The sequence below is a fragment of the Octopus bimaculoides genome, chromosome 29, assembly GCF_046866305.1.
Source record: "Octopus bimaculoides isolate indiv1 chromosome 29, ASM4686630v1, whole genome shotgun sequence".
Taxonomy (NCBI): domain Eukaryota; kingdom Metazoa; phylum Mollusca; class Cephalopoda; order Octopoda; family Octopodidae; genus Octopus; species Octopus bimaculoides.
The window spans coordinates 19184856-19205692 of NC_142956.1; the positions used below are offsets into that span (position 1 = coordinate 19184856).

The 20837-nt window shown below is 36.4% G+C and overlaps 3 protein-coding genes across 4 annotated transcripts; all 3 read left to right on the top strand.

Annotated features, from left to right (window-relative positions):
* The first annotated feature begins 928 nt into the window (after nt 1–928).
* Nucleotides 929–13995, top strand: LOC149130422 (uncharacterized). Of its 2 annotated transcripts, XM_089345073.1 has the most exons (5): nt 929–973; nt 2218–5176; nt 7276–9965; nt 10852–10893; nt 13472–13995. In XM_089345073.1, exon 2 carries the CDS (start codon nt 2529–2531, stop codon nt 4011–4013), a length of 1485 nt encoding a protein of 494 aa, XP_089201199.1. In that variant the 5' UTR covers nt 929–973; nt 2218–2528; the 3' UTR covers nt 4014–5176; nt 7276–9965; nt 10852–10893; nt 13472–13995. The 2 variants fall into 2 exon arrangements, with proteins under 2 accessions (XP_089201199.1, XP_089201200.1); XM_089345074.1 differs by lacking the exons at nt 7276–9965; nt 13472–13995.
* LOC128251256 (uncharacterized) lies at nt 7477–20182 on the top strand. The gene is made up of 3 exons (XM_089345724.1): nt 7477–8347; nt 11165–12102; nt 17670–20182. The coding sequence occupies exons 1-3, from the start codon at nt 7477–7479 to the stop codon at nt 19257–19259; spliced, it is 3399 nt and encodes a 1132-aa protein (XP_089201850.1). The 3' UTR covers nt 19260–20182.
* On the top strand, nt 13481–13995 carry LOC106880326 (uncharacterized). Its single transcript, XM_089345134.1, has one exon. The coding sequence runs from the start codon at nt 13481–13483 to the stop codon at nt 13880–13882; it is 402 nt and encodes a 133-aa protein (XP_089201260.1). The 3' UTR covers nt 13883–13995.
* Nucleotides 20183–20837: the final 655 nt, after the last annotated feature.

Here is a 20837-nt window from a genome sequence, read left to right on the forward strand (position 1 = left end):
TGCTCCCTTTTCTTAACCCCCCCCCCTTTTAGTATTCAGATTACTCTATCAAATGCAATGCTTATATGGTGTGCTTGAGAAGACCTGACAAGCCAAGTGAGACCGTAACCATGGCTTTTGCCAGTGCTGTTTAACCAGCCCATTTAAGAGTACCCTTCAATCATTGGACAATAAACAATGTTTGCAAAGACCTGTTGAGACAAGTGAAATTGGTGATGTGGTCGATGATAGTACCGCCTGATTGGCACCCATGCCAGTGGAACATTAAAAGCACCATTGGAGCGTGATCATTGCCAGGCCCACTGACTGTTTCTCGTGCCAGTGGCACGTAAAGAAGTACCATTTGTGTGCGGCCTAACTGGTCCTCATGCTGGTTGCACGTAAAAACACCCACTACACTCTTGGAGTGGTTGGCGTTAGGAAGGGCATCCAGCTGTAGAAACATTGCCAGATCAGACTGGAAACTTCAGCAGCCTTGTGGTGTGCCAGCCCTCAGTCAAATTGTCCAACCCATGCCAGCATGGGAAGCGGACGTTAACCGATGAGGATGAGGTATATATATACATAAATATATGAATATATATATGTGTGTGCGTGTGTGCATATATATATATATATATATATAAAGTATTTATTGACCTTTCTCTTTTAAAAATCGACACGAACTTTCCAGGCTTTAAAAAAAAAACCCCAGTTCTGAGGTGGATTCATTAAACTAAAAGTTCTCCACAGCTGTGCTGCAGCATGGCCACAGTCAAATGACTGAAACAAGTAAAAGAGTGAATGTTCGGATGAAACCGAGAGAGAAATAATTAGGCAAAGAAAACCAATGAAGCGAATTCAGCCAGTAAGTAGCGCCATCATGTGGAGAATCGGGGAAATTTAATCGTTTAAAGGGGAATAACTTCTATAGCAGTGGAAAAGTTGTATATTAATGGTGAATTACTATCGGGCACTGACATATAAGAATACGGTAAGTTGACAAAGATTTATTTTAAGGCTGTAATGATTAGATATAGATATATATATATGTGTTAGAAGTATAATTTCCTATTTGATGTTCGTAAAATCATAGAGATCCAAGAAGTTTATTTTAATAAAATATTTAGTAATGATAAGTGGACCACAATACGAACAACGAGTAAAAAGTGAGAAAAATATCGAGTTATTTTGAATAGAGGTTCGCCCTTGGACACATTTGAAAATTGTTCGACAATCCACGGCGAGTACACCAAGCAAAACAAGTAGCTGAATGTGAGAAGAAAGATCAAACCAGTGTCGTAATTGTATAGCTTTCATTGATTATCTGCTGAGCTGTAAGTATTTCGTTGGAATTCACAATAAAACGGGGAGCTGGAGGGTGTCTCCGCAAGACATACTAATAGAGACGAAATGAAATTTAAACTAAAACAAATTCGATTTTACGAAGATCAAATACGAAATAATGAATAATAATGTTGAATGGGGAAATATATTTCCTTGTCTTTTACAATTATATATATATACATCATCATCATCTTTTAACGTCTGCTTTCCATGCTAGCATGGGTTGAACGATTTGACTGAGGACTGGTGAACCAGATGGCTACACAAGGCTCCAATCTGATTTGGCAGAGTTTCTACAGTTGGGTGCTTTTACGTGCCACCAGCACGAAGGCCAGTCAGGCGGTACTGGCAACAGCCACGCTCAAGATGGTGTATTTTATGTGCCACCTGCACAGGAGCCAGTCCAGTGGCACTGGCAACGATCTCGTTCGAATGTCTTTACACGTGCCACCGGCACAAGTGCCAGGAAGGCGACGCTGGGCACAGGTGCCATCACAATTTCGCTTTCGCTTGCCCCAACAGGTCTTCGCAAGCTGAGTTTAGTGTCCAATGAAGGAGACGACGTTGGAATGGGTGCCAATCGTCATATATTTATATATATTCTCAATATAAAATAGTGTTCATTTAAACACAAGAGAAAACTGCCTTCAAGAAGCAGTTTTTACCACTGAATAGTCACAAATCTATTACAGACATGATGAGAAAATATATCAGTGAACCATAATAATTTCTTACCTCTACTGGGTCAGAACAAGTAAAATCTGCCTCCATAAACTGTGAACCATGCAAGCCTTGAAACTATGAGAATATTGTTGTTGTAATACTTGCTATGTTGATTTACTGTTTTGTTCTATTTCCTCAATATCTTAAGGTTTTCTTGTATTATTTCAGAATATCACATCATGTTGGTATAAAAGAAATTTCTTACATCGGATGTGCATTTGATATTTTTATCAACTTACATTGAGTAAAAGGAAGACAATATATTTATAAGGAGCATTCATCAATAAATCAACTTCTTTATATAAATTCAATCTATGACAAACAATGCTGAAATATTTCTTCTGTAAAATGGAATTAACAGCTACATTTTTTCATCTGTGCTATCTAGAAGGTTAATTTACCGGTTAATTAAGCTTAGATAACGTTACAAAGGAGTTGACAATTTACATTGCTGTTTTAGATAATAATTAACATCACAGATGAAAGAAACAGCAGAAAATTATTCCTTGGAAATAGTAGATCAACTGGACACAAACTTATTCATAGAAATGACAAATTCTTCTCCTATAATGAATAATTTAACTAAACCAAAAAACCCTGATACAGGAGAGATGCCATATCACTGTAATATCTGTGGCAAAACATTCTCTCAAAGGATTTACTTGACTAAACACAAGCGTACACATACAGGAGAGAAGCCATATCATTGCAACATCTGTGGTCAATCGTTTTCTGAATCTTGTAACTTGAAAACACATAAACGTGTTCACACAGGTGAGAAGCCATATCACTGTAACATTTGTGGTAAATCATTTTCTGTTAGATGTAGCTTAACTACACACAAGCATACACATTCAGAAGAGAAGCCATACCATTGTGATATCTGTGGTAAATCATTCATTAAAAATTGTAATTTGAATACTCACAGATTCAGTCATACAGGCCTAAAGCCATATCACTGTGATATCTGTGGTAAATCATTCTCTGTTAGATTTAGCTTAACTATACACAAACATACACATACAGGAGAGAGGCCATACCATTGTGATATCTGTGGTAACTCATTCTCTGAAAGACATTCCTTAACTAAACACAGACGTACACACACAGGAGAGAAGCCATATCAGTGTGATGTCTGTGGTAAATCCTTCTCTGTTAGATTTCACTTAACTAGACACAAACATATACATACAGGAGAGAAGCCATACCATTGCGATATCTGTGGTAAATCATTTTCTCAAAATGGTAGTTTGACTACTCACAAATTCATTCATACAGGGCAAAAACCATATCACTGTGATACCTGTGGTAAATCATTCACTGAAAGATCTTCCTTAACTAAACACAGACGTACACATACAGGAGAGAAGCCATATCAGTGTGATATCTGCGGTAAAAGCTTTTCCTACACCAGTCACTTGAAAACGCACAAACGTATTCATACAGGTGAGAAGCCATATCATTGTGATACCTGTGGTAAAACATTCTCTGAAAGATATTCCTTAACTAAACACAGCCGTACACATACGGGAGAGAAGCCATATCAGTGTGATATCTGTGGTAAACAATTATGTGATGCCAGTTATTTGAAAAGGCACAAACGTATTCATACAGGTGAGAAGCCGTATCACTGTGATATCTGTGGTAAATCATTTTCTCAAAATAGTATCATAAATAAACACAAACGTACTCATACAGGAGAGAAACCATATCAGTGTGATATCTGTGGTAAATCATTCTCTTGTAATAGTCACTTGACTAATCACAAACGCATTCATACAGGAGAGAGGCCATATCACTGTGATATCTGTGGTAAATCATTTCCTCAAACCAGTGCCTTGACTAGACACAAACGGACACATACAAGAGAGAAGCCATATCACTGTGATACCTGTGGTGAATCATTTCTGCAAATGAGTGCCTTAACTAAACACAAACTGATACATACTGAAGAGAAGCCATAACATTGCAAATCTGTGGTAATTCAGTTTCTGAAAATGGTGTTTTAACTATACACAAACATGTTTATACAAGAGAGGAACTATGTCATGGTCATATCTGTGGTAACTCATTCCCTCATAGACCTAACTTAAACGTACATAAATGCATTCCTACATGAGCAAAGCCATGTTAGTGTGACATTTATGGCAAATCATTTTCTCAAAAAAGCCACATCCATACACATGTGGGTGTTCACCGAACAGGTCTAGCTGCATCAGTGTCAAAGTTTATTACATCAACAATTAAGACTATTCTGTCTGCTAAAAGTCAAGGATTTTTTTTTCCATCATCAGCTTTTTTACTGTCAATGTGAACCTGAAGTTGTCGTGATCTGTAAACATATCGACTCTGAAATAACTTGATTACTGAATGAATATGCCTGCTCTTGGATTTTGAGGAATTTGTTAATAAAGAATAAGGAATAAAAAGTTATACTGTAACCATTTTGTGTTTGTTTTGTTATTCTATATCTAAACACTGACTCCTCTATACCTTAAATCTCTCAACTGGCACAAATCACACTCCTTCAATACTATTTTCTCCACTGCCAATTGTGGGAATTTTTGTTTTGCTAGGCACTTGGTTAATCTGTCAGTGCTGTTGTCAAATAAAAAGCACTGGTGCTAGGAAGACAGCAGTAGTGCTGGTGCCATGTAAAGAGATTTTGGTGCTAGTCCCATGGTGCTATGTAATGAGCACAGGTGCTGATGCCAGGTAAAAACAACTAGCAATTGTACCATGTGAAAAAACTTCTACAAGTGAGGTTGCCTTTTAGAAAGCTCTGGTGATGGTACCACACACAATGGGAAATTCGAGAGAGAGAAACCCTATCGATTAAAATAACTATTCTGAGCATTCCTACTTAAACGGGTAACGTTTTGTAGTAGAATATATGAATACACTTTATTCAAATAACTTGGTAGAAATTTGAAAAAACTTCAATCTGAAGCTATTGACGAAATGGGACAAATGCAGCCAGTCAGCAGAGCCATCTATTGGAGAATTGGCGGAATACAATCATATAAAGGGAAATAACCTCCACAACACTTCAACCTCGTACCATTGGAAATATTAATTACGGTGATTAAATTACCAGTCATTTGATCGTTGTTTATATCTGAATACGGTAAGTCGGCAAACATTGACTTTGATGTTAATAATGCTACTGATAACGATGTAAATAATAGAATTATGTTCACCTCTAGGTGAAACATAGGGAAACATATTTGCTTGTTTTATTTGTTTCCTATGAAATCCTATGACCGACTGTTACATGTGATATAAAGTCAGTTATTTTATGAAATGAGAGTAAAGCGGCGCAATTAATTAGTAGAATGAAAGGAAACCGATTGAAGAAAACCACATTAATTAATGTTGTCCTGTTGGGTTTTATTTAAGCAAAGCGGTCCAGGCGCGCGCACTCGCACGCGCAAATCCGCGCTAGATAGTCGCGACTAGTCGATCCTACAACGACCATCTAGCGCAAATGCGCAAAACATGTATGAGGGTTTTTTTTTTATTTTTAAACAAAGCAAATAAATTTTCTTTTTTTGAATCTTCCCCATCTTACTCTTAAAACGTCGTTTTACGTTCTTCCAGGGTGTATTTTGGTGTCACATCTATTTCAGTAATCCCATTGTACGCACTTCAACAATCAGAATTGGTTTCATAAAGTTTTTTAATAAGTGGAAGAAGAGTTTCAGAAGAACGGTCAGGTACAAACACTAAAAACCTATTCTAATCCTCTCTATCCCATCCTCCGTTGTATTTGCACATCATAGATTCATCTGTTTCTACGATGTGCCCAAGTCCACCAATTTGGTAGGGGTTACGCAAAAGATAGTTACTTGTACTGATACCATTGAACAACCAGTAGATTTTGAAAGACCGACTTTTTAATGGACTCTTCACCAAAAACAGGTAGTGTATAATTTATTTACTTTGTTTAAAAAAAATTATTTACTTTGTTTAGAAAAGTAGTCGTAGGATCGACTAGGCACGACTCGCTATTGCGGATGCGCGAGTGCGGACACTGGGCTCCACTCTTCTTGAATAGTACCGTTCTGTTGTTTATGAGACATTGATAAAACGGTCAGTTGAGAAGGATTTGCTCTTAGGTTATATTAATAATTGGATTGATTTCAAACTTTGTCCCAGGGCCAGCAATCTTTGATGCGAGCGGAATGTCGGTTAAAGAGAACCCAGATTTTCTTGAATGAAATAAAAGACAAAGTTGACCTCGGCCGTTTTTGAACTGAGGACTTAGAATACTTTCTGGGTTAATAAAATGATGATGATGATAATGTTGTGTACTTTAGGCACACGGTTTGAAATTTGGCGGGAGGGCGTTAGTCCTGCCACCATGGACTCCGGTGCTCTACTGCTTCTTATTGTATCAATTCCGAAAGGGGCAGACAAAGACGACCTTGATGGAATTTGAACTGTAAGAGCCAGTATACTGTCGGATTTTGTGAGCCCTTCGAAGTTACAATAATCATATTGAAGTGAAAACACAGAACAACGTTGGAAGAATATACTTCGTTGTGTTAGATCTGTTTTAAAAACACTCCGGAATTGAGTGTTGCATGTGATCATAAAGTATATAGATAAAAGATTTGGTGGATTAACGGTAGTTCCAAAATGTTAGGTGTACTTTAAATTTAATAAGTGTTTAACTGAACTAGGGAGATCACTTATGGTTGTCAGATCAACTGTTCTAGTTACCTACGGATCACGATGAGTTAAATTTAAGCAGATAATAATGTGTCTTCGTGCAACAGCTCTGCGAAATTTTTATGTTGTATAAATCTTTTTTCTGTTTTGGTTTTCTCTTACAACAAAGGTGTTTGACTCGAGCAAAAAAAAAAAACAAAAAAATAGTGCAATAGATGTACAACAACATGTAGTAAACGAATATGAAAAGAGAAATTAAATTTTGTGACCGGGTGTTAACGTTGAGTTTTCGGATCCTGTGAAATGATGATTGTGGAACACCCCACACGCATGTGTGCGTGTACACGTGCACGCACACATATATAAACTCGAACATCAGATGAAATGGGCATGTGTGAGAGAAAGAGAAGGGCGGGGGTTGTGTATTTGTGTATACATTCATATATAAGAATTTTGGGCTGTGTGCCTAGAGTAGAAAAAAATATTTCCAAAGTTGAATTACTATGTCATTTAACTGTCTTCTTTATCTGACTGTTTCTTTTTCTATTTCAGAATATTACATCCTGTTCACAAGAAAGAAATTACATCGTTCAGATGTGCCATTGATATTTTTATCAACTTTTATTGACTACAGAAAGATGATATATTTATAAGGAGCATTCATCAATACATCAACCTCTTTATATAAAACATATTCAGAGAAATGTAAAAGACTCTTTCATTGTTATATGTACAATAAGTTATTCTCTCATAATGAATCATTTAACCAAACGCAAAAACCCTGATGCAGCAGAGAAACCATATCACTGTAATACCTGTGGTAAATCATTCTCTCAAAGTGGTCACTTGACTATACACAAGCGTACACATACAGGAGAGAAGCCATATCATTGTAATATCTGTGGTAAATCATTCCCTGAAAGTGGTGCCTTGACTAAACACAAACTTACACATACAGGAGAGAAGCCATATCATTGTGACACTTGTGGTAAATCATTCTCTACGAATAGTCAACTGATTTGTCACAAGCGTATTCATACTGGAGAAAAGCCATATCATTGTGATATCTGTGGTAAATCATTCTCTCAGAGTGGGGACTTGACTAGACACAAATATACACATACTGGAGAGAAGCCATATCATTGTGATATTTGTGGTAAATCATTCCCGGAAAAGAAACATTTGACTCGTCACAAATATATTCATACTGGAGGAAAACCATATCATTGTGATATCTGTGGTAAATCATTTCCTGAAAGTAGTGACTTGAATAAACACAAGCATACACATACAGGAGAGAAGCCATATCATTGTGATATTTGTGGTAAATCATTCTCTGAAAATAGTAATTTGATTCGTCACAAACGTATTCATACTGGAGAGAAGCCATATAATTGTGATATTTGTGGTAAATCATTCTCTACAAATAATTATTTGACTTGTCACAAGCATATTCATACAGGAGAAAAACCATATCATTGTGATATCTGTGATAAATCATTCTCTCGAAGTGGAGATTTGACTAAACACAAACATACACATACAGGAGAGAAGCCATATCATTGTGATATTTGTGGTAACTCATTTTCTTCCAGTAGTCATTTGAGTCGTCACAAACGTATTCATACTGGAGAAAAACCATATTATTGTGCTATTTGTGGTAAATCGTTTTCTCGAAATAGCATTTTAACTTGTCACAAAAGTATTCATACAGGAGAGAATCCATACCATTGTGATATCTGTGGTAAATCATTCTTCTATAATAGTCAGTTGACTTATCATATACGTATTCATACTGAAGGAAAACCACATCAGTGTGATATCTGTGGTGAATCATTTTTTAGAAATAGCGGTTTAACTAGTCACAAACGTGTTCATACAGGAGAGAAGCCATATCATTGTGATGTGTGCGGTAAATCATTCACTCAAAGTGGTACCTTAACTAAACACAAGTGGACGCATACAAAAAAGAAGCCATAATATTCCAATACCTGTGCTAATTATTTTTGGGAAAAGTTTGTCAATGTGACATCTGTGGTAAACCATTCTCCCCAAAAAAACGCACATGCATTCACATTTAGGTATTCACAAGTGTAAGTGAATCAAAGGCAATGTTTATAAAACAATTAATTTTATTTTTCCTGCTAAAAGACTTTTTTTTTCCTCATCATCAAATTTGTCATCCGTAAAAATATTGACTATGAGATAACTTGATTACTGAAAATTCCTGCGGTTGAATTTTGAGGAATTTCTTAAAAAAGAATAATGAATAAAAAGTTAGACTAAACATTTTGTGTTTTGTTAATCTATATCTAGACACTGACTCCTCTATACTTTAAATTTCTCAACTGGCACAAGTCTCATTCTTTAAATACTGATTCCGTCACTCCCAGTTGTACGTTTTTTTTGTCTTGCAAGGTTCTTGGAGATCATGTCAGTGCTATTTTCATAGCAAAAGCACTGGTGCTGGTGCCATGTAAGGAGACGTGCTGCTTTTGTCATGTAAAAGGCCTTGGTGCTGGACTCTTATAAAAAGCACTGGTTATGACGCTATGTGAAGAGCACAGGTGTTGGTGCCAGATAAAAGCACTGGTGACGGTATCACATGAAAAGCTATACTTTGGGTGGTTCCCACGTTAAAAGCACCGGTGCTGATGGCTCGTAAAAACACCTAATGCACTCTGTAAATTGTTTGGTATTAGGAAGTTCTTCCTGAACTAGAAACCATGCTGAAACAGACAATTGATGTGAGAAACCCTGTCAATTAAAATAACTATTCTGAGCCTGGTTACTACTTTAGTGGCTAATGTTTTGTAGTAGAATATAGGAATACACTTTGTTCAAGTAACTTAGTGGAAATTTGAAAATAATTCAATGTAAAGCTATTGACAAAATGGGACAAAGGCAGCCAGTCAGCAGAGCCATCTATTGGAGAATTGGTGGAATACAATCATATGAAGGGAAATAACCTCTACAACACTTCAACCTCGTACCGTGGAAAATATTAATCACGGTTATTAATTACCAGTCGCTTCATCGTCTTAAATAATGATTTCCAAACTGAAATGTTGATTTGTTTCCTATGAAATCGTATGACCGACTGTTAAATGTGATATAAAGTCAGTTATTTTATAAAATGAGAGTAAAGCGGCGCAATTAATTAGTAGAATGAAAGGAAACCGATTGAAGAATACCGCATTAATTAATGTTGTCCTGTTGTTAATGAGATACTGATAAAAGAGGTAAGTCGACAAGGATTTGCTCTTAAGTTATATTAATAATAATAATGATAATGGTATAACTACGGATTTCGGTGAGACTAAAGTGTTTGACCCGAGCAAAAGAAAGAAAGAAAAAATAATAATGTGTAGTACATGAATATGAAAAAAAAAAAAAAAAAATGCGCGGCGAAAGAGAGGCTAATCGGAAAATTCACATCGGGGATGTTCCGAGTTTTCTCACCACTTCCCCGTTCGTCGGCAAAATTTCTTTTTCTTCATATTCGTTTACTACACATTATTTTACACCTAGTATAGTATTTTTTTATTTCAATTTTTTTTTTTTTTTGACGGGCGTGAATGGGGTGCGGACTCGGATAATTCACGCTATCCAGTAACTCCACTTCGAAACCCGGTCACAAAAATGAAAAAAAAAAAAAAATGTAATAGGTGTAAAATGACATATAATAAACGATTATAAAAAATAAATGCGCGCTGCCGAACGGGAGGGGGTGGGGCAACCCACCGGACAATTCACGCGATTTTTTCTCTAAAGAAAATGGATATCCTTCCCAACCACATGGTACCAGGTTCACCCCCACTACATGGCACCTTGGGCAAGTGAATTTTTCGAGTCCTCCCCCCCCCCCCCGTTTGCTAGCGCACATTTTTTGTTTCATATTCGTTTTTTTCTGCCCCCACCTCACCAAATTTGGATGAAAATTTCATTTAAAAATATCTATTTTTCTGTAAGTTATTTTGTAACAATTTCAATTCCTCAATGGATATTGATCCATGCCAAAATAGGCATTAAATATATGACAATGCTGATGTTGTAATATTTACCATGTTGAATTGATATGTCATTTAACTATCCACTTAATTTTACTATGTCTTTTTTCTATTTCAGAATATTACATCATATTGAAATAAAAGAAATTACTTCATTCAGGTGCCTTTGATATTTTTATCAACTTTTATTAACTAAAGGAAGACGATATATTTATAAGGAGCATTCATCAATACATCAACCTCTTTATATAAACATATTCAGAGAAATGTAAAAGAGACTTTCATTGTTATATGTACAATTAATTACTCTCTCATAATGAATAATTTAACTAAACACAAAAACCCTGATGCAGAAGAAAAACCACATCACTGTACTATCTGTGGTAAATCATTCTCTCAAAGTGGTCACTTGACTGTACACAAGCGTACACATACAGGAGAGAAGCCATATCATTGTACTATCTGTGGTAAATCATTCTCTGAAAGCGGTACCTTGACTAAACACAAACGTACACATACAGGAGAGAAGCCATATCATTGTGATATTTGTGGTAAATCATTCTCTGAAAGTAAACATTTGACTCGTCACAAACGTACACATACAGGAGAGAAACCATATCATTGTGATATCTGTGGTAAATCATTTCCTGAAAGTAGTGACTTGAATAAACACAAGCATACACATACAGGAGAGAAGCCATATCATTGTGATATTTGTGGTAAATCATTCTCTGAAAGTAGTAATTTGATTCGTCACAAACGTACACATACTGGAGAGAAGCCATACCATTGTGAGATCTGTGGTAAATCATTCTCTACAAATAGTTATTTGACTTGTCACAAGCATATTCATACTGGAGAAAAACCATATCATTGTGATATCTGTGATAAATCATTCTCTCGCACTGGAGACTTGGCTAGACACAAACTTACACATACAGGAGAGAAGCCATATCATTGTGAGATCTGTGGTAACTCATTTTCTTCCAGTAGTCATTTGAGTCGTCACAAACGTATTCATACTGGGGAAAAACCATATTATTGTGCTATTTGTGGTAAATCGTTTTCTCGAAATAGCATTTTAACTTGTCACAAAAGTATTCATACAGGAGAGAATCCATACCATTGTGATATCTGTGGTAAATCATTCTTCTATAATAGTCAGTTAGCTTATCATATACGTATTCATACTGAAGGAAAACCACATCAATGTGATATCTGTGGTAAATCATTTTTTAGAAATAGCGATTTAACTAGTCACAAACGTGTTCATACAGGGGAGAAGCCATATCATTGTGATATCTGCGGTAAATCATTCTCTCAAAGTGGTACTTTAACTAAACACAAATTGGCGCATATAAGAAAAAAGCCATAACATTCCAATACCTGTGGTAACTATTTTTGGGAAATGGTGTCTTAACTATACATGAATATGTATAGTTGATTGAAAAGAAATAAACAACACATCAACACACTTTTTCTCCTGGTTATTTTTATGTGAAGCTTAAGAAAGTTATACTGTGGAGAATAGGAAGAGTGACCGCAATCAGTACACTGAATAATATATTGGTGGATAGAATGAAGGGTCACATGTTCGATATTTGAAGGGTGAAGCCCCTCCCCCATGACCCGACGGAGATCTCAAAAAGAACCTCGCCTCTACCCCCTGCAGAATGGACGATTACAAATCAGAATAGCGAAGCAGTTTTCTTTAGATCAGTGTCTAGTATGGAGGAAAGGCAATGATTGAAAAGGAGAGAAAATGACGTCAGAAAGGGACCGGAAGTGTTACGGCATGACGTCACCTCAGGAGGCCACAAGTTAAAAACGGCTTTTTTCCTATGGTATCTGTGACGGGGTCAAGTCAGGTATTGGAAACGGTCGTAGAATAGAATATGTGAGTACACTTTGTTGGAATAATCTAGTGGAAATTTGAAAGTTGACGGAATGGGACTAATCCAAACAGACAGTAGTGCCAGCTATTGGAGAATTAAAGAAATACTAACTTATAGAAGGGAAATAACTTCTGCAACACTTCAAGCAAAGTGAAAGTTAATTATTAATAAGGTTGATCAATTACCAATCACTGACTCGTTGTTGATATCTGACTACGGTTAAATTGACAAAGATTTAATCTAAGGCTGTTATGGTGATAATAATACTACTAATAATAATGTAAATAATGAAATTACGTGAACTTCTCGATGTTACATTAATTATTTCGAAGCGTAAACATAACAACATTAGGAAAATGTATTTGCTGTCTTAAATAACTGCCAAACTGAAATTTTGATCCATGATCGACTGTTACATGTGATTTAAAGGAAATTCATTTGTAAAATGAGAGTAATGTCGCATAATTAATTAGTGAAATGAGAGGAAACCGATTGATTAATGTTGTCCTGTTGTTTATGAGGCATAGATAAAACGGTAAGTTGATAAAGATTTACTTTATGGTTATATTAATAATACTAATGATAATGGGTGGCGCATTGGTTCAGTGGTTAGGGCAGCGAACTCGCGGTCATAGGATCGCGGTTTCGATTCCCCGACCGGGCGTTGTGAGTGTTTATTGAGCGAAAACACCTAAAGTGCCACGAGGCTCCGGCAGGGGATGGTGTGAGCCCTGCTGTACTCTTTTACCGCAATTTTCTCTCACTCTTACTTCCTGTTTCTGTTGTGCCTGTAATTCAAAGAGTCAGCCTTGTCAAGTAATTTTTATTGAACTTCTATTTCAGAAAATAAAAATGACAGCCCCTATTCTTACTAACGAAATGAAAAGGCATGCTGTAGTTGTGGCTTTGAATGCTAAGCGTGGTGATTTAGAAATTTCTCGTTTTCTAAAAGTTGCAAGATCTTTCGTTCACAAGATTCGGTGTGAGTTAGAGAAAGAAGATGGAAATGTATTACCTGTGTCAAAACGTAAAAAACATTCCAAGCGCTCCGATTCTATCAGGACACCTGAATTTATTCAGGAAGTGAAGCAAAACATTGAAGACAATCCAGGAAAATCAATGAGGTCAATTGCAAAAAAATTTTGTGTGTCAGAAAAAACAATCAGAAATATTGTGCATGAAGACATCAACTATAAATCTTACGTGAAGAAAGAAGAAAAGAAAGCTGTTTTATCAGATCCAAAAGACTTTTGAATATCTAAATATATCAACACAATGATGGGTTTTATGGTGCTGGATTTTTGAGGAATTTGTTATGAGAGAAGAAAGGAATGGGAATAATGAATAAACGTTTTAAGTGACATTGATTTTGTCTTTGTTGTGTTTTCATCTTCATCATCATCCTAGAAACAGATGAATCTAGGATCTATTTTAAAACGGGGGCGCCAGTATTTTCTTAACGAAACACTAACGAAACACTTTGAAACTTGGGACACTGGTAGAATGTGTCATATAAAACATCTTTTACTCTTAGTCTTCTTAACAAAAAAAAAAGAAGGAATTCGCAAGTTATTCCATGTTAAAGTTGTCGTATTTCTGTAATTTCAACCAATCACTGACGTCTATTCAGCTGAATAGAGTTACTGTTTGGCGGTCATAAAAATGTTATTCCCTGACATATTTCATCCGGTTCAATCGTAATTTATGCGCATATATTGTTTATATAATAAATTACGCTGTGCGTATCTATGTGTGTAACAATTTTAGAGTTCGGATTCTAGAGTTAGGGTTACGGTTACGGTTAACAGTCTAGTTAGGGTTAGGGTGAGGGTTAGGGGATTAATACGATATACACCGTTACAGCGCTAACTGTTTTCAACTGAATAGACGTCAGTGATTAGTAGAAATTATCGAAATAAGACAATTTTTTACATGAAATAAATTCGAATACAAAAATATTTTTCTGTTCACACAAAATAGATAAGTATACGAAGTTTGAAAGTCTTTCCGTACCAAAAACACTACATAAAACATAAATGAAAACTGGCGCCCCCGTTTTAAAATAGATCCTGAATCTATGATGTGCAAGCGCAAATACAACGGAGGATGGGATAGAGAGGATAAAAATAGGTGTTTAGTCTTCAGACCGTTCTTCTGAAACTGTTCTTCTACTTATTAAAAAAATTATGAAACCAGGGTCGACTATATATTCTGATTGTTGGAGTGCGTCGTACAATGGGATTACTGAAATAGATGTGACACCAAAAATACACCCTGGAAGAACGTAAAACGACGTTGTAAGATGGGGAAGATTCAACAGAAACAAAATTATTTACTTTGTGTTTTATTTACTTTTGTTTAAAAATAGACCCCTCATACATCCAGTGGTTAGGGTAGCGGTCTCGCGGTCATAGGATCATAGGATCGCGGTTTCGATTCCCAGACCGGGCGTTGTGAGTGTTTATTGAGCGAAAACACCTAAAGTTCCACGAGGCTCCGGCAGGGGATGGTGGCGAACCCTGCTGTACTCTTTCATGACAACTTTCTCTCACTCTTACTTCCTGTTTCTGTTGTGTCTGTAATTCAAAAGGGTCAGCCTTGTCACACTGTGTCACACTGTGTCACACTGAATATCCCCCAAGAACTACGTTAAGGGTACACGTGTCTGTGGTGTGCTCAGCCACTTGCACATTAATTTCACGAGCAGGCTGTTCCGTTGATCGGATCAACAGGAATCCTCGTCGTCGTTAAGCGACGGAGTTCCAAGGAAGGAAGGAAGGATGTCGAACTACATGGACCAATGAGAGTAGAGTAATGAGTGGAAACAAAACCAGATTGTAATAGAAAACATGATATTCCATCAACTCCCACTTGTTCTATCATTTGGAATCGTGAATATTTTTAAAATATAGGCTGTTCCGTTGATCGGGTCAACTGGAACCCTCGACGTCGTAAGCGACGGAGTGCCAACCACAACAATAAGTACACCCGCTTTCTGTCATAGTAACTGGAACTTAATTTTCTCCTTGGTAGCCAGTTAGTAGAGCCATCTCGGGGAGAACCGGAGAAATTTTATCGTATGAAGGGGAATAACTTTTACAGCAGTCGAAAATTTTAATTATTAATGGTGATTTAATATCGGACACTGATACGTAAGAATACGGTAAGTTGACAAAAGATTTATTTTAAGGCTGTAAATGATAAAAAGATAGATCATAATAAGGTGATTTCCTATTAGATGTTCGTAAAATCATAGCGATCCAAGAAGTTTAGGTAATATTTCGTTACTTTATTTGAAGAAAATATTTCATAATTATAAGTGGAACATACTACGACCAGCGAGTAAAACGTGAAGGATGAGTTACTTTGAATAGAGTTTCGTCCTGGGCACATTTGAGAATTCTTCAACAGTCCAAGTCGCTAAATATGAGAAAGATCGAACCAGTGTCGTAATTGTGTGGCTTTCATTGATTATCTGATGGTCTCGAAGTATTACGTTGGAATTCACAATAAAACGATTAGCAGGTGAGTGCCCCCACAGGAGATGCTAATCGGGATGAAATTAAATTTAAACGAAAATAAATTTGATTTTACGAACATCAAATAAGAAATGACCAATAATAATGTTGAATGGGAAATTATTATGGCTCCTCGGTTTTGGATATTACTTCCAAATTGAAAAGTTGATTTGTTAATTATAAAAGCCTATGTTACGGTTACATGTGATATAAATTAATTGAATTGGTAAGATGAGAGTAATGCTGTCTATCTAATTGATTGGGAAAACGAGAGAAAAGCCAGTGAAAAATACAATATTGGTATTATTCGATTCTTTCACCCTCACGATTTTCATTAAGAAAAAAAACAAAAAAAAACTCGGATTTTTTTGCGTGGAATCGAGTGGTCCTAATATGCTGCAAACTCCTTATTTTTATACGGAAAAAGGGTCAATATAAACATCTTCACCCGAGAACAAAAGAAAAAATAATAAATAAACCAGCCTGGTGGGTGTTAATAAGTACGTAGGAAACGAATATAAAAAACAAAAAAAATGCGTGTTGACGACCCTCGGGGTGGATTGGGGACTTTCGGAAAATTCACATGATCTGATTTTCCCGTCATAACTTCCGGTAAAATAGATATGAATATTGATTTTTCTTTTTTACGGAATCCCACGTTTTTGGTTATCTAGGATCCGACTCTGCAAAAAAAAAAAAAAAAAGGATCAGAAATCGTGTTTTCAAAATTTCTATTCCATCTTTCTGTGTTCCTTTCTGTTGAAGAGCATAGGCTCGAAACGTCAAAGACTTTCTCTATTCCCGAGCGTTATACTAATACATCCATTTGTTGTTTACACCACCTGTCTTCGTCTGTTGTTGGTTTTTTTTTCGTAAATTTGCCCACATATATATATATATATATATATATATATGATAAGTTTCTTTCAGTTTATATATACATGTATATGAGTATGTATGTATGCATGTGTGCTACTGTCTTCTTGCCTTACCATTGTGTGATAGTCGTAAACGAGTATCACTGTCATACAAGCAGTGTGTTTTGTTTTCTGTCTCCCATGTAAATATAACCTGTCAGGAGAATATAAAATGTCACCTTGGAAACCATTGAGAGTTGAAAATCTGCCTCAATAAACTGTGAACCATGCAAGCATTAAAAAATCTGCATTGAAATGATGAGAATGTTGTTGTTATACTTACTATGTTGATTTACTGTTTTGTTCAATTTCCTCAATATCTTAAGGTTTTTTATATTATTTCAGAATATCACACCTTGTTGGCAGAAAAGAAAGTTTTTACATTGACTAAAGGAAGACGACATATTTATAAGGAGCATTCATCAAAATCTATGACAAACATTGGTGAAATATTTCTTCTGATCAATGGAATTTATCAGCAACATTTTTTCCTCTACGGTGTCTGGAATGGTCACTTTACAGGTTAATCAACCTTGGATAACATTACAAAGGAGTTGACAGTTTACATCTGCTGTTTTAGATAATGAGGAAGATCTCCAATAAAAGAAGCATAGCATTAATTTATTCTCTGAAAATACTAACTCAAATGAACACAAACATATTCATAGAAATGAAGAAAACATTGTTGTGATATGTATGACAAATTATTTCTCCATTATGAATCATTTACCTAAACCAAAATACCGTGATACAGGAGAAAAGCCATATCACTGTGATATCTGTGGTAAATCATTCTCTCAAAGGAGTGACTTGACTAGACACAAGCGTACACATACAGGAGAGAAGCCATATAGTTGTGATATCTGCGGTAAATCATTCTCTGTGTCCAGTAACTTGAAAACACACAAATGTATTCATACAGGTGAGAATCCATATCAGTGTGATATCTGTGGTAAATCTTTTGCTGTTAGATATAGCTTAACTAGACACAAAAATACGCATACAGGAGAAAAGCCGTACCTTTGCAATATCTGTGGTAAATCATTCACTGAAAATAGTAATTTGACTGCTCACAGATTAATTCATACAGGTGAGAAGCCATATCACTGTGATATCTGTGGTAAATCATTCTCTGTTAGATTTAGCTTAACTATACACAAGCATACACATACAGGAGAGAGGCCATACCATTGTGATATCTGTGATAAATCATTCTCTGCTGGTTTTCAGTTAACAAAACACAAACAAATACATACAGGAGAGAGGCTATTCAATTGCGATACCTGTGGGAAATCTTTCTCACAAAGTTGCGAGTTGAGTAGACACAAACGTGTTCATACAGGAGAGAAATCATATCATTGTGATATCTGTGATAAATCATTCTTTCAAGGTAGTGACTTGACTAGACACAAACGTACACATACAGGAGAGAAGCCATATCATTGTGATATCTGTGGTAAATCATTCTCTCAAGGTGGTGTTTTGGGTAAACACAAACTTACACATACAGGAGAGAAGCCATATCATTGCAATACCTGTGGTAAATCATTCTCTATATCCAGTAACTTGAGAATACACAAACGTGTTCATACAGGTGAGAATCCATATCACTGTGATATCTGTGGTAAATCGTTCTCTGTTAGATGTAGCTTAACTAGACACAAACTTACACATACAGGAGAGAAACCATACCATTGTGATGTCTGTGGTAAATCATTCACTGAAATTCGTAATTTGACTACTCACAGAACCGTTCATACAGGTGAGAAGCCATATCACTGTGATATCTGTGGTAAATCATTCTCTCTTAAATTTCACTTAACTAGACACAAACATACACATACAGGAGAGAGGCTGTTCCATTGCGATATCTGTGGTAAATCTTTCTCTCTAAGTTGTCACCTAAGTAGACACAAACGTGTTCACACCGGAGAGAAGCCATATCACTGTGATATCTGTGGTAAATCATTCTCTCGTAATAGTCACTTGAATATACACAGATGTACACACACAGGTGAGAAACCATACCATTGTGATATCTGTGGTAAATCATTTGCTCAAAATAGTAATTTGACTACACACAAATTCGTTCATACAGGGCAAAAACCATATCACTGTGATATCTGTGGTAAATCCTTCTCTGTTAGATTTCGCTTAACTAGACACAAACATACACATACAGGGGAGAAGCCGTAACATTGCAATATCTGTGGTAAATCATTTTCCCAAAATGCTAGTTTGACTACTCACAAATTCATTCATACAGGACAAGATCCATATCTCTGATATTTGTGGTAAATGATTCTCTGAAAGACATTCCTTAACAAAACACTGACATACACACAGAGGAGAGAAGCCATATCAGTGTGATATCTGTGGTGAGAAATTTAATTTTACCAGTCACTTGAAAATGAACAGACGCATTTATACAGGCAAGAAGCCATATCAGTGTGATATCTGTGTTAAATTGTGCTCTATTAGTAGTCACTTAATTAAACACAGATGTACAGACACAGGAAAGAAGCCATATCAGTGTGATATCTGTGGTAAAATGTTTCCTAATACCAATTACCTGAAAATGTGCAAACGTATTCATACAGGTGAGAGTAAATCAATCTCTAGAAATAGTCACTTGATGAAACATAAAAGTACACATACAGGAGACAAGCCATATCACTGTGTTATCTGTGGTATATCATTTCCTCAAATGAATACCTCGACTACACACAAACGGATACATGCAGCAGAGAAGCCATAACTCTATAATACTTGTGGTAGTTCATTTTTTTGAAAATAGTGTTTTATCTAAACACAAACGTGTTAGTGCAAGAGAGAAATATGTCATGGTCATCATCATTTAACGTCCGCTTTCCATGCTAGCATGGGTTGGACGATTTGACTGAGGACTGGTGAAACCAGATGGCTATACCAGGCTCCAATCTGATTTGGCAGAGTTTCTACAGCTGGATGCCCTTCCTAATGCCAACCATTCCGAGAGTCAATGTAAACCTCAAATTTGTCATCATCTGTAAAAATATTGACAACTTGATAACTGGAAATTTCTGTAGTATCCTTGAATTTGTTAATAAAAACATAATGAATAAAAAGTTAGACTGTAACCGCTGTGTGTTTGTTTTATTACTCTATATCTAAGCACTGTCTCCTCTGTACCTTAAATCTTTGACTGGCACAATTCACACTCCTGTACAGTTTGTCGACTGGTGGGCACAGATTTGAAAAAGCTGGATAAGATAGACCACGTGGGTTCGACAGCATGTTGCTTTTGGTCAGGACGGTCAGACTCGATGCCACCAGGCAGAGCATTTGCAAGGTACTGGGGAAGTGCAACATGTGCCAATTTATCGATTCTGCAGCCAGGGCACACAAAACAAGTGAGATTCGGGTGGAAGAAAACTGCAGGTGACCAGCCATTGACGTCATGCACTATCGGAGAAAAGTATACCTCTTAATGGTGGATGGCTTTATTGAGAGAAATCAGAGCGGTAACTGCTGCCAATTTGGCAGAAGTGCTGAAAATAGTGTTTGTGGAAAGTGGTCCCGTCTCGCAGAGACATATCCTAGTGCAAATGGAGACATCTGAGCATGGTGCTGCAGCGGCTGGAGTAATACGCATATGTTAAATGAATTCTTTGATTTCCGACATATAACATGCAAGTGGTTGAGCACTCCACAGACACGTGTACCCTTAACGTAGTTCTCGAGGAGATTCAGCGTGACACAGTGTGACATGGCTGACCCTTTGAATTACAGGCA

Coding starts and splice junctions, on each gene's coding strand:
- LOC149130422 (XM_089345073.1), top strand. CDS start 2,529: ATGAAAGAAACAGCAGAAAATTATTCCTTGGAAATAGTAGATCAACTG.
- LOC128251256 (XM_089345724.1), top strand. CDS start 7,477: ATGAATCATTTAACCAAACGCAAAAACCCTGATGCAGCAGAGAAACCA. Junction 8,348..11,164: donor GAGTCGTCACAAACGTATTC/ATACTGGAGAAA, acceptor ACAAGCGTACAC/ATACAGGAGAGAAGCCATAT. Junction 12,103..17,669: donor TGGCGCATATAAGAAAAAAG/CCATAACATTCC, acceptor CTCCAATAAAAG/AAGCATAGCATTAATTTATT.
- LOC106880326 (XM_089345134.1), top strand. CDS start 13,481: ATGACAGCCCCTATTCTTACTAACGAAATGAAAAGGCATGCTGTAGTT.